General features: G+C 33.6%; 2 protein-coding genes across 2 annotated transcripts; both read left to right on the forward strand.

Moving 5' to 3' along the window:
- Positions 1-301: 301 nt before the first annotated feature.
- On the forward strand, positions 302-4,190 carry LOC110021570 (D-glycerate 3-kinase, chloroplastic-like). Its single transcript, XM_020720111.1, has 11 exons — positions 302-422; positions 477-528; positions 625-666; positions 1,009-1,087; positions 1,178-1,209; positions 1,290-1,358; positions 1,490-1,564; positions 1,665-1,781; positions 1,894-1,944; positions 2,348-2,512; positions 4,135-4,190. Exons 1-10 carry the CDS (start codon positions 310-312, stop codon positions 2,492-2,494), a joined length of 777 nt encoding a protein of 258 aa, XP_020575770.1. The 5' UTR covers positions 302-309; the 3' UTR covers positions 2,495-2,512; positions 4,135-4,190.
- LOC110021598 (D-glycerate 3-kinase, chloroplastic-like) lies at positions 2,632-4,193 on the forward strand (the record flags this gene model as incomplete). Its single annotated transcript, XM_020720160.1, is given in 7 exon segments — positions 2,632-2,710; positions 2,801-2,832; positions 2,913-2,981; positions 3,113-3,187; positions 3,288-3,404; positions 3,518-3,568; positions 3,970-4,193. Coding segments are annotated over 6 exon segments (489 nt in total). The 3' UTR covers positions 4,117-4,193.
- Positions 4,194-12,165: the final 7,972 nt, after the last annotated feature.

Genomic DNA, 12,165 nt, shown 5'->3' on the forward strand with positions numbered 1-12,165 from the left:
TGAGAAAGCTTCCAACTTGTTCTACAATAAACATTATGATTTTTTGAATGGATCCCTGAACATGTAATGAGCTAATATATTAACTTGGGTGGACTTCGGGAAGTAGGAGTTATGAATTTTAATCTTAGCAGCTTAAGTTGTCTGGCTTGCTTTAGTTTTTGCAGTTTTGTTTTTTCTGCTTATACTCTACTAATGCATTGCATTGTGCAATTGTTTCCGCTGATTTGCAACCATCAATAATTTATATGATAATTCAAATTTTATTTTAGAACAGTAAGTAATCATTGCACTGCCAAATGCTTTGAACTTATGAAAAGGGGGATGTCTTATGCAATGTGGCAGATTGGGATTAGTGCTCCTCAGGGTAGTGGCAAAACAACACTTGTTTTTGCTCTGGAGCACCTTTTCCGTCGCACTGGCAGGTAGGATGCTGCAGTCAGTTGTTAAGCTGTGAGTACACTGACAAACTAACGAGTGAATGCCGCTACATTGTCAATTGATGATTTCTACTTGACAGCAGATGGGCAGGTATAAATATTGAAACCAGATTCATTAGTTTTTGTCTTGTTTCTTTGTGTTCTTCTTCTCTTTCCATTTCTGCTGATGCTGTAATCGTCCTTACAGGCCAAATTAAGGAGCCAAAACCCTGGAAACGCTCTGTTGGAGGTTTTGAAATTTATTTTTTTTCTCGAGCGTTATGCTAATGAGTAATTCATCAGGCAATAATTTTGTGAATTGCTCCTGGTTTGGATGATTCTTCGTTGTCAGAATTTTTTTGATTGCATATTTTATGTATGCCGCTCTCATTGATATTAAAGAAGGATACAACAGACGGCAGGAGATCATCTCCAACACCCAAATACAATGCACACCAAAAGAAAACTTGAGGAAACCTCCACCACACATAAAAGCACAGTTCAACGCACTCCCTAGATGAAGGGATAAATGAACAGCAGGAGGATGTTAGAAAAGTTTGGAAATGAACATTTGGTCTTCTCTTCATTTCAGTTTCGTGGGAATGCTGGAAGCCATGACCTGCAATTCTCTGTAGATACACTCACAGCTCTAAAAGAACTAACAAAATCAGGTGTCGCATCTCTCACATTCTTTTGAGCCTTCAGTTGTTGAAGTCTTGGAAACTCTCTTACGATTGCTATAATCTTATAATGTTGTTTAGGCATGAAGATGAAGCTGCCACGGTATGATAAGGTAAGCATGAATGATCACCAAGTCTTCTGCTGGCAAGAGGTTTCTTTGAATTGTTTGGCCATCTGTTGCATTATTTGTAGTCTGCTCATGGAGGGCGAGGTGACAGGGCTGATCCTTCAGATTGGCCAGAGGTTGAAGGTCCTCTAACGGTATAATAATGCAATAGTAACATATATAATTATAATTTAATAACTTAATGAATGAAATGTTGATTAATATCCGGGAACTATAGCATGAATGCATTTTGCTGAAGAGAAATGTTATTTTCTGCTTTCTATAGGTGGTTCTTTTTGAAGGTTGGATGCTTGGCTTTAAACCTCTCCCTGGTGATGTTGTCAAAGCAGTAGACCCACAGGCAAGTTGCTTGTAAAAACCAACTCTCACCATTGGATTCTTTCTAACCTTTTTTTATCTATTTTCTGGGCACATATCCTGATATAATTCTATTTTTCCAGCTTGAAAGCGTAAACAGAAATCTTGAATCCTACTATGATGCATGGGACAGGTTTGTGAACATATGGATAATCATCAAGATCAAGGATCCTAGTTGTGTTTATCAGTGGAGATTACAGGTCTGTCTTATTATTATTATTATTATTATTTTTTTTGGTGTTTTAAACAGTGGAGGAAGGACTGTCCTTTTCTATGTTTTTGCACTTTATTCAAATTTTAGCTAAATTTCAGGCTGAAGTGGCAATGAGAAATGATGGGAAACCTGGAATGTCCGACGAGGAGGTGTGTCTCTTCTATTCTTTACCTTTTCCCCTTAATGGTATTAGTGCATATTTAGACAAGCAAAATTATGTTCAACATAGCTGAAGCTTTGCACCATTACACTCTGTGCCATCAAACTTGATAAACAATAGGATGGGTCAAATGCATAATTTATTTTACTATAGAAAACTTTTGGGTAGGTTTGCTTAACCAAATTTTGATCAAGATGAATTTTTAAATTATTGAATCTGGTTTGAGATACATCCAATACATGAGGAATTACAAAAAAAAATGATTACATTTATCTCAAAACCAATGCAATAATATTGAAACTAAAAGTTTAGTAATCAATTACTTCTCTTTTACTGATTTTACCCATTGAATAAGGCTGGATGCTATTTCTTTTGATTGGATATTATTTCAGGTCTTGGATTTTGTGTCTCGGTATTTACCTGCCTATAATGCATATCTTCCAACCCTGTATTCTGAAGGGCCAAGGGATTTCTTCGATAAGGAACGGCTTCTAGTAATTGATATCGATGAAGGGAGAAATCCCGTATCAGAGGTTTGAAATTTAATGTAATTTAACATTCTGGAACCACACATAAAAGCACAGTTCAACGCACTCCCTAGATGAAGGGATAAATGAACAGCAGGAGGATGTTAGAAAAGTTTGGAAATGAACATTTGGTCTTCTCTTCATTTCAGTTTCGTGGGAATGCTGGAAGCCATGACCTGCAATTCTCTGTAGATACACTCACAGCTCTAAAAGAACTAACAAAATCAGGTGTCGCATCTCTCACATTCTTTTGAGCCTCCAGTTGTTGAAGTCTTGGAAACTCTCTTACGATTGCTATAATCTTATAATGTTGTTCAGGCATGAAGATGAAGCTGCCGCGGTATGATAAGGTAAGCATGAATGATCACCAGGTCTTCCGCTGGCAAGAGGTTTCTTTGAATTGTTTTGCCATCTGTTGCATTATTTGTAGTCTGCTCATGGAGGGCGAGGTGACAGGGCTGATCCTTCAGAATGGCCAGAGATTGAAGGTCCTCTATCGGTATAATAATGCAATATTAACATACATAATTATAATTTAATAGCTTAATGAATGAAATGTTGATTAATATCCGGGAACTATAGCATGAATGCATTTTGCTGAAGAGAAATGTTATTTTCTGCTTTCTATAGGTGGTTCTTTTTGAAGGTTGGATGCTTGGCTTTAAACCTCTCCCTGGTGATGTTGTCAAAGCAGTAGACCCACAGGCAAGTTGCTTGTAAAAACCAACTCTCACCATTGGATTCTTTCTAACCTCTTTTTATCTATTTTCTGGGCACATATCCTGATATAATTCTATTTTTCCAGCTTGAAAGCGTAAACAGAAATCTTGAATCCTACTATGATGCATGGGACAGGTTTGTGAACATATGGATAATCATCAAGATCAAGGATCCTAGTTGTGTTTATCAGTGGAGATTACAGGTCTGTCTTATTATTATTATTATTATTTTTTTTTTTTGGTGTTTTAAACAGTGGAGGAAGGACTGTCCTTTTCTATGTTTTTGCACTTCATTCAAATTTCAGCTAAATTTCAGGCTGAAGTGGCAATGAGAAATGATGGGAAACCTGGAATGTCCGACGAGGAGGTGTGTCTCTTCTATTCTTTACCTTTTCCCCTTAATGGTATTAGTGCATATTTAGACAACCAAAATTATGTCCAACATAGCTGAAGCTTTGCACCATTACACTCTGTGCCATCAAACTTGATAAACAGTAGGATGGGTCAAATGCATAATTTATTTTACTATAGAAAACTTTTGGTTAGGTTTGCTTAACCAAATTTTGATCAAGATGAATTTTTAAATTATTGAATTTGGTTTGAGATACATCCAATACATGAGGAATTACAAAAAAATGATTACATTTATCTCAAAACCAATACAATAATTTTGAAACTAAAAGTTTAGTAATCAATTACTTCTCTTTTACTGATTTTACCTATTGAATAAGGCTGGATGCTATTTCTTTTGATTGGATGTTATTTCAGGTCTTGGATTTTGTGTCTAGGTATTTACCTGCCTATAATGCATATCTTCCAACCCTGTATTCTGAAGGCCCAAGGGATTTCTTCGATAAGGAACGGCTTCTAGTAATTGATATCGATGAAGAGAGAAATCCCGTATCAGAGGTTTGAAATTTAATGTAATTTAACATTCTGGAATCTAACATTTAGGCTTGCCTAATGATATAACCATGCCAACTGTTCATCATCAAATGTATTCAATCGTTTCGATATAACCATCCAAAGTGTCAATCATTCTCATTATGTTTTAAAAATGATAATATGTTTAATGTTCTTAACCTATTAGTTAATTTGTTTCATGTCAATATGTATATTAGTATTTTGAAGATAATTAGAATTACTAGTTCTAATAAAAAGTTTAGTTATTCACGTGTTACATTATTTAATAATTTTATGTAAATTTCATATTTTGCTAACTAAATATTAATTGAAGTCATAAGCATAATTTAAAAATAAATTCAAGCACAATAATTTGATTAAAAATCATTATATTCTCTTCTTTCACGCACATCGTACGCAAGGATAGCTGCCTTTGGCTCCCTTTCCTCTTTTTCTATATGGGAGCACAACACATATGTTTGACCCCTTCCTTCTTCTTGATCACGGACCAACCCGACACCGTATGTCGCTATGATGTCACTTCCTCCTTCGATTACGACTAAACCTGTAAGAGACACTCATGCTCCTTTGGCTTCCTCACATGCACACATGAGGTTTACCCATGATTTTAGCTTTCCTTCCCCTCAATAGAGCCTCATACTTGCTCCTATGACTTCCTCTTATTCTTCTTTTATCTTCTTCTTCGCTCTACTAGGGCACAATAGAGATTTTGCTCTCTCGATCTCACTTCTCTCCCTCTCGCTTGTTCTTCTACTTCAAATGAGGGGAAGTGTAGACAGAGCGTTCATTATGATTCATATGAGGGGTTATTCTCTAACCACTGACACTTATTTATTTATTTATTTATTATTATTATTATTATTATTTGTTCCGTTAAAATTTTCAGTTATTACAATTTTCCCTTCTTATAAAATATTATCCTTGAAATTTGGAAATACTTAGTACATAAATAAACATACATCAAATAAAAATTTGTGGATATCTTTCCTGCATCTCAAAGACCTCCCAAGTAGTATCCTCCTTCGATATGTGCTTCCATAAAATCTTCACAAATGAGATCTATCTATTCTGTAACTTCTTCACATCATACTCTAGAATCCTTTTAGGCTCCTAAATTTAAGTCAAATCAACCTAAATATCAACTGAATCTACTGTCAACCTACTAGTTTTATCCACAATATAGTTTCTAAGTGAAAAAATATGAAAAACATTATAAACTCCCTATGTTTGAGCTAGTTAAGCCAATCTGTAAGCTACCTTATCAATCATCTCAATAATCTTAGATGTACCAAAAAATTTGGGGCTCAATCTTCCTATTTTTCCAAATCTTTGCATACCCTTCAATGGACTGACATTGATAAAAACTAACTCTTTAACTTCAAACAACAGGTCTATTCTTGGCATCGTAATATTTCATATGTCTATATTAGCCATCCTTTAAATGTGTCTAATCAGTCTTGCCTTCTCAGTAGCTTCATCAACCAAATCGGCTTCAACACTTTTACTTTCACCTATTATAGCCCAACATAAAGGTGTTCTACACTTCCTTTCATAAAAAATTTCATATGGTTTCATCCTAATGCTAGCTTGGTAACTATTATTATAAGCAAATTCTACTAATAGGATATGTGATTCCCATCCTCCATCAAAATCAAGGAGACATAACTTTAGTAGATCCTCCAAAGTTTGGCTAGTTCTTTCTGATTGATAGTTTGTCTAGAGGTGAAAGGCTATGCTTAAAGTCCATTGAGTGCCCAAAGCTCTCAAACCTTCTACCACAATTTGTAAGTAAACTTGTCATCTCTATCAGAGACAACAGACTTTAGCACTCCTTGCAACCTCATAATTTGACGCACATATAATTTGGTTAATCTCTCTACCGAAACTATCTATTTTATTGGAAAGAAATGGGCATACTTAGTAAATCTATTGATGATTACCCATATAGTAAACCTAATTAAAAAATCCATTACAATCTTCTCCCATTTCCATAATGAAATAGATAAATATTGTAATTGGCTTCCAGGACACTGATGTTCTACCTTTACTAGCTGATATGAAGGATACTTATTCACAAAGTCTGCCACACTTCTCCTTAATCTTGGCCATCAAAAGATTACTTTGAGGTCTTGGTACATTTTATTACTCTCTATATGACAGTATAGTCAGATAAAGATGCTTCCTTCAGAATCTCTCGTCTCAAATCATAACATCTAAAACATAAAACCTGCCTTTATACCTCAATAAACCATCCAGATCTAACACATTCTTCTACAAACTGCATGGACTAATTAGTTCCAAGATTTTTTGAACACTGCTATCTCTTCCTAAAAAATCTTCAATTTAGCCCTTCAAAGTTGACTGCACTACCAATTAATTTAATTGAATTTTACTTTCATCACCATAATTAATTATTGATAGCTTCAACTTCTCTAGGTCCTTAAATAATTGCTTCTACCGAGTAAATAAATATTTCAACTTACTAGAAGCCTTCCTACACAATTCATCAGTAATCATATTTGCCTTCCATAGATGTTACTGAATATCCAAATCATAATCTTTAATAAACTTCAACCATATCCTCTACCTCATGTTTAGTTCTTTCTAAGTGAAAATTTATTTCAAACATTGGTGGAAACTCCATACAGATAGTACCTCTATATTTTAAGTTCAAAAACAACTACTACAAGCTCCAAAACATGTGTGGGATAGTTCTTTTCATGATTCTTCAGTTGTTATGATGCATATGCAATAATCCTTCCATTCTATATTAGTACACAACTCCAACCCCTTCAAGATGCATCGTTAAAAATCTAAAACCCATTAAAATATGAAGGAATAGCCAAAATTGGAGTAGATATTAAGCAAGTCTTTAGCTTCAGAAAAGCCTTTCACAATGATGTAACCATTCAAATTTCATTGCCTTTTCAGTCAATCTTGATAGTGACATAACAATCTATGAGAACGCCACGATAAATCTTTTGTAATAACCAACCAAACCTAGAAAAATCCTGACCTCAATCATAGTAGTAGGTGTAGGCCAATATACAGTAACCTTGACCTTATCAGATACATAGAGATACTGACTTCAAAGATAATGTGCCCATGAATAGTCACATTTTAAGCCAAAGTTCACATTTAGAAAATTTGGCATAAATTATATTCTCCTTCAAAACATGTAGCATAATATGTAAATGATATGTATGACTGACTTCATCTCTCAAATACACAAGAATATCATCTATAAAGACAATCATGAAAATATCTAAAACTACCTGAAGATCCTGATCATCAGGTCAAAAAATAATTGGAGCATTAAGTAGTCCAAATGTCATTACCACAAATTCATAATGCTCATTTCTAATCTTGAAAGCCATTTTAATTATGTCTTCTTCTTTAATCCTTAGTTGGTGATAGCGTTAACTTAGACCAATTTTTAAAAATAGTCAATGCACATCTCAAAGCTCCAATCCTTCTTCTTCAAAAATAAATCTAGAGCCCCCCAAGTTGAGGTTCTAGGACAGATGAACCACTTATCTATCAATTCTTGGAGTTAACTCTTCATTTTTTTATTCTATTCAACCACCCTTCTGTAATGTGCCTTGATTACAAGCAACCTGGCAAGAGTTCAATAATGAAATCAATCTCTCGCACGAGTGGTATCATTGGTAAATCATCTCAAAAAACTTATAGATATTTTATAACCACTAGAATATCACATAAAGGTTATGGTGCATTAGAGGTATCTATTACATGGGCAAGAAAATCTTGATCTTCATGATTCAACAATTTCAAAGCCTTCAAAAAGGTAATTATCATAGATGGCAATCCTCTATCACCATGAAATTTAACTTCAAACTCCCTAAGTGCATTTTTTTTATAGTTTTTCTTTTGTAATCAACAGTGAAATAGTTTATGGACATCCAATTCATGCCTAAAATCACCTCAAACTCTACTAAAGGCAACACAATAAATTACGCCTCAAAATATTTTTGACTAATCATTAATTTAACCTCACATGAATGATTACCTTATAGAATAGTAACTTTGACATTCTAACTGATAGTATCGAAAAAATTGAAATAATATTCAATCACATCACTTTAACTAGTTCATCGACTATAAAACATGTGATGCTCGTGAATCAAATAATACTCTTACTGACCAACTCTAAGGATATTTGATACCTATCACTAAAATCATTACATTAAACATTTAGAGTCGACTAACTAATATATTTAAATTCTTACTCTATTTTATGAATGACATGACATGAATTCTTTGAGGATTAAATTTACAATGGGTTAAAATGTTTAAAAGTGAAACATACTTGTGTAACATCAGTATAATCCTTAGTTACTAGCATGAAAGTGCATATACTCTTTGGTCATTCTACTAAGTTTGGCTTGTATTTGGCACTGATTATGAGGACTGAGCTACCTCAGTCTAATAAAGCTCCTCTGAGGTTGTGCAGCATTGCCACTAAAATCTCTTGGAGCCCATTGACATAATCTTGGACAATTCCTCACTACATGTCCCGACTGGTGGCAACATAATAAAGTAATAGATCTAGACAGACACTCAAACTTGTGAGGGCTTCCATAATTCTCACATTTCTTGGCTTCAAATTAAGTGCCAAAACTGCTAGATTTGTTCTTTTTAACACCTGTTTTTCTTGACCAGAACGAATTCCTGCCCTAAGAGCCTTAAGGAAACCTTGATCCCTCTATTTTTTTTTTAATCTCTCTATCTCTGAGTAGCTTTAGATACAACACAACCCTCATGGCTCTCTCCACCAAAATAGAATAATCATCTATCCTAAGAGGAATCAATGCTTGTCTAATCACATCTCTCAACCCATATTGATGGCACTTTTCTTTTGTATTTGGAATCAACTAGGGTGCATACCTTGATAGCATGGTGAATTATGTTCATACTGCATAATGGATCAATCACCCCATTCCAATCAGATAAATTTGTCCTACATTTGTCTCCTTACAGACATTGGTACAAACTAGATTTTAAAGGTGTTCGTGAATTCATCCCACTGAATCATATGGCTAGCTCTAGCCCCATATTTTTCCTTTACCTATCCTCTCCACCATGTCTCCACTTCTCCCTCTAATGCAAATGTGGTTAGAGTAACCCTTCTCTTAGGAGGACAAGATACCTCATCTAAGATCTTATCAAGCCTCAGCAGTTATTTTTCAGAATCTATCAGACCTCTTTCTCCTCTAAGAAATAGAGGTAATCTCACATCCTCAATTAGTTTTAAGTACTTATCCATCCAACCTCTTCTATCAAAACTAACTTGAGTAAGAGTTCCTAATCAATAGATTCACAACAGTCATCATCTCAAGAAATGCATCCGTACTCACTGTAATTTGTGGGGGTGTATAATTTTCTACCATATCATCTCTAACTTTTTCCTCTTACTTTTACATATTTTTAAAGTAACATAAGAAATATTTTTAATTAAACACAATTTCCATTTATTAATATTACTTATGAATTAATTTAATCATCCTAATGACACTTTTTTTATCATGATTCAACATAAACTGGCTCTGATACCAAGCTTGATAGCTTAGAATTAACTAAGTCAGGAATTGTGATCAAATGGTTAAAATAATTAAATAATTATCTATAGATTTATAAAATCTTCCAATATATAAAAAAAAAACCATCAAAATCTACAAAGTGTAATAAAAACATTCAAAAACAGCAACATAAGCTAAAGTCAACATCTCATACCCAAACTAAACAATATATCAAAATTTGAAGAAAAAAATATAAAGAATTTATCATCATAAATACTTAACAGTAGTGATCCTCCAATAAACTGGGTCTTTCCTATCATATATATTAACCTATAACTTTTTTTTTCCGAAAGACCATTAATTTCAGCAGTAAGTTTGACTTAATGAGCAAATATAATCTTACAATGCATTCAATTATTATGACAATGTTATGCATGAAAGACTGATACACCAAAATAATATATTATTTTAAGTATACATTTTATGCTTATTTTTTGTGATATTGCATTTTAACGAAGGGTATTTTCATGTTTTTGTTGTAGGTGTATCAATTTTAGGAATTTGGAGCAAATGTAGCAAAAATAACGAAATTTAGAGCCAAAACAGTAAATTTTGAGATTCTGACGCCTGAAACGCCACTTTACATAGAGCTGGCGCCTAAAGTGCCAGATTTGGCGCTTGAAGCGCCAAAACCCAGAACAGCATAGTCTTAAGCAAAATGGCACCTGAAGTGTCAAAAACATCTCTTGAGGTACCAGAGACAACTTTTTGCGGATTAAGGCAGTTCGAGACAAATTTTAACTGATTCAATATAAAAATTGAAATTATCGGATCAACTTTGAAAAGATATGAATCAGAAGTATTGAACTGATTCAAGGAGAAAATTGAAATTATCGGATCAATTTTGAAAAGTTATGAATCAGAAGTATCGAACTGATTCGAAGTAGAAATTGAAATTATCGGATCAATTTTGAAAAGATATGAATCAGAAGTATTGAACTGATTTAATATGAAAATTGAAATTATCGGATCAATTTTTCTGAAAGATTATGAATCAGAATTATTGAACTGATTCAGTATGAAAATTGAAATTATCGAATCAACTTTCAAAAAAAAATTTTTCTTTATCATTTATTATCGAATCAACTTTTAATTATTTTCTTTATCATTTAGGTATGCAGAAGGCTTGTGATGTTCAAAACATTCCCTACTAAAAACCACAAACTTGTGAAGCTTCTGATCGACATGGCGCTGTGGAACTCTGCATTAAGGGTTTATTTTCCAGAAATTTACTTATGTTAGGATCATAGCATATGAATGAATGTAGGTTGATAATTAAGTGTAAGGAAAATAAAAACTTTAACCAACCAGAAATCAAAAAAATGAAGCAAACAGTAGCTCACAGTTACCAGTTCAACATATACTCAGTCAAAATTGAAGCAATAGTTAATCATAAATGAAGCAAACAGCAGCTCACGTGTACCACCTCAAATTATATGATGTGCAGCAAAGACAAAAATGCAACATATTTCACGTTCTTTAAGCAGCATCTGTATGACTATATTCATCATTTAAGGGATTTTTACTTGAATGACCTCTAAGACTTTGATTATAACAAGCTAACCATCTTTTCTATTATATCTCACACCAGCCCTCCTGAAACCATTGAATCCCTCTTGAAGTATACCAATACGAAAACAACACAAATAACATTGATTTTTATCACCAAATGGTCTGTCAAACAACAGTTGCAGAATTTACAGTATCATGCATTTGATGAAACAACTTAACAGTGTAAACCACTGATAAGTATCAACAAATGATATCAGCCCACAACAAATGACCCCAAACCACCATCAAGTATCTACAAATGAACCTGAATGCCTTGAATTAGCATGATTCCCCTTCATAATGTTGACTGTGGTTGCCCGAGAAGCTCGAGGCCATCCAAACATGTCGCACATTACCATATAAAATATATAGATCATACAAAATAACCAACAATAAGGCACATTATGTTTAAAGTATGATAAAAAATTTTGATAACCGGACTTGCATCTCAAAGCATTGTCCATCCCCTAAAACTCACATAACTTCTCCAGTATAATATCATAATTTAGCAGATAGTACAATTGTCCGAGATTTGCCTAATTAACTTAAAAACATGAAAAGTTAAGCAAATTAAATTCAAACGTATAAGTTTTAATTGAACTTTAAAATACAAAAAACCAATATGTTTTCAAAATGATAATTCAACATATAAAATATGATAAGTCAGTGACATAAGAGTGACAATAAAGGAATAAGAGGATTATGGTTGGTTTTTAACCACCAAGGCTCAACTATGGTCTTGTCACCAAGCCAATAAGAGTTTTGTTATATATAAAGTTTTAAGGAATTGCCAGGTGAAAACACCAAAGTTTTATTTTCTATAATCATGCTAAAAGTTTTTTTGGAGTGAAGATCTGCTCATCGGAGGTACATTGAAGGTCTCCTGATC

Source organism: Phalaenopsis equestris, unplaced genomic scaffold, assembly GCF_001263595.1.
Source record: "Phalaenopsis equestris unplaced genomic scaffold, ASM126359v1 Scaffold000135, whole genome shotgun sequence".
NCBI classification, from domain to species: domain Eukaryota; kingdom Viridiplantae; phylum Streptophyta; class Magnoliopsida; order Asparagales; family Orchidaceae; genus Phalaenopsis; species Phalaenopsis equestris.

Coding starts and splice junctions, on each gene's coding strand:
- LOC110021570 (XM_020720111.1), top strand. CDS start 310: ATGAAAAGGGGGATGTCTTATGCAATGTGGCAGATTGGGATTAGTGCT. Junction 667..1,008: donor CTGGAAACGCTCTGTTGGAG/GTTTTGAAATTT, acceptor TCTTCATTTCAG/TTTCGTGGGAATGCTGGAAG. Junction 1,210..1,289: donor AGCTGCCACGGTATGATAAG/GTAAGCATGAAT, acceptor CATTATTTGTAG/TCTGCTCATGGAGGGCGAGG.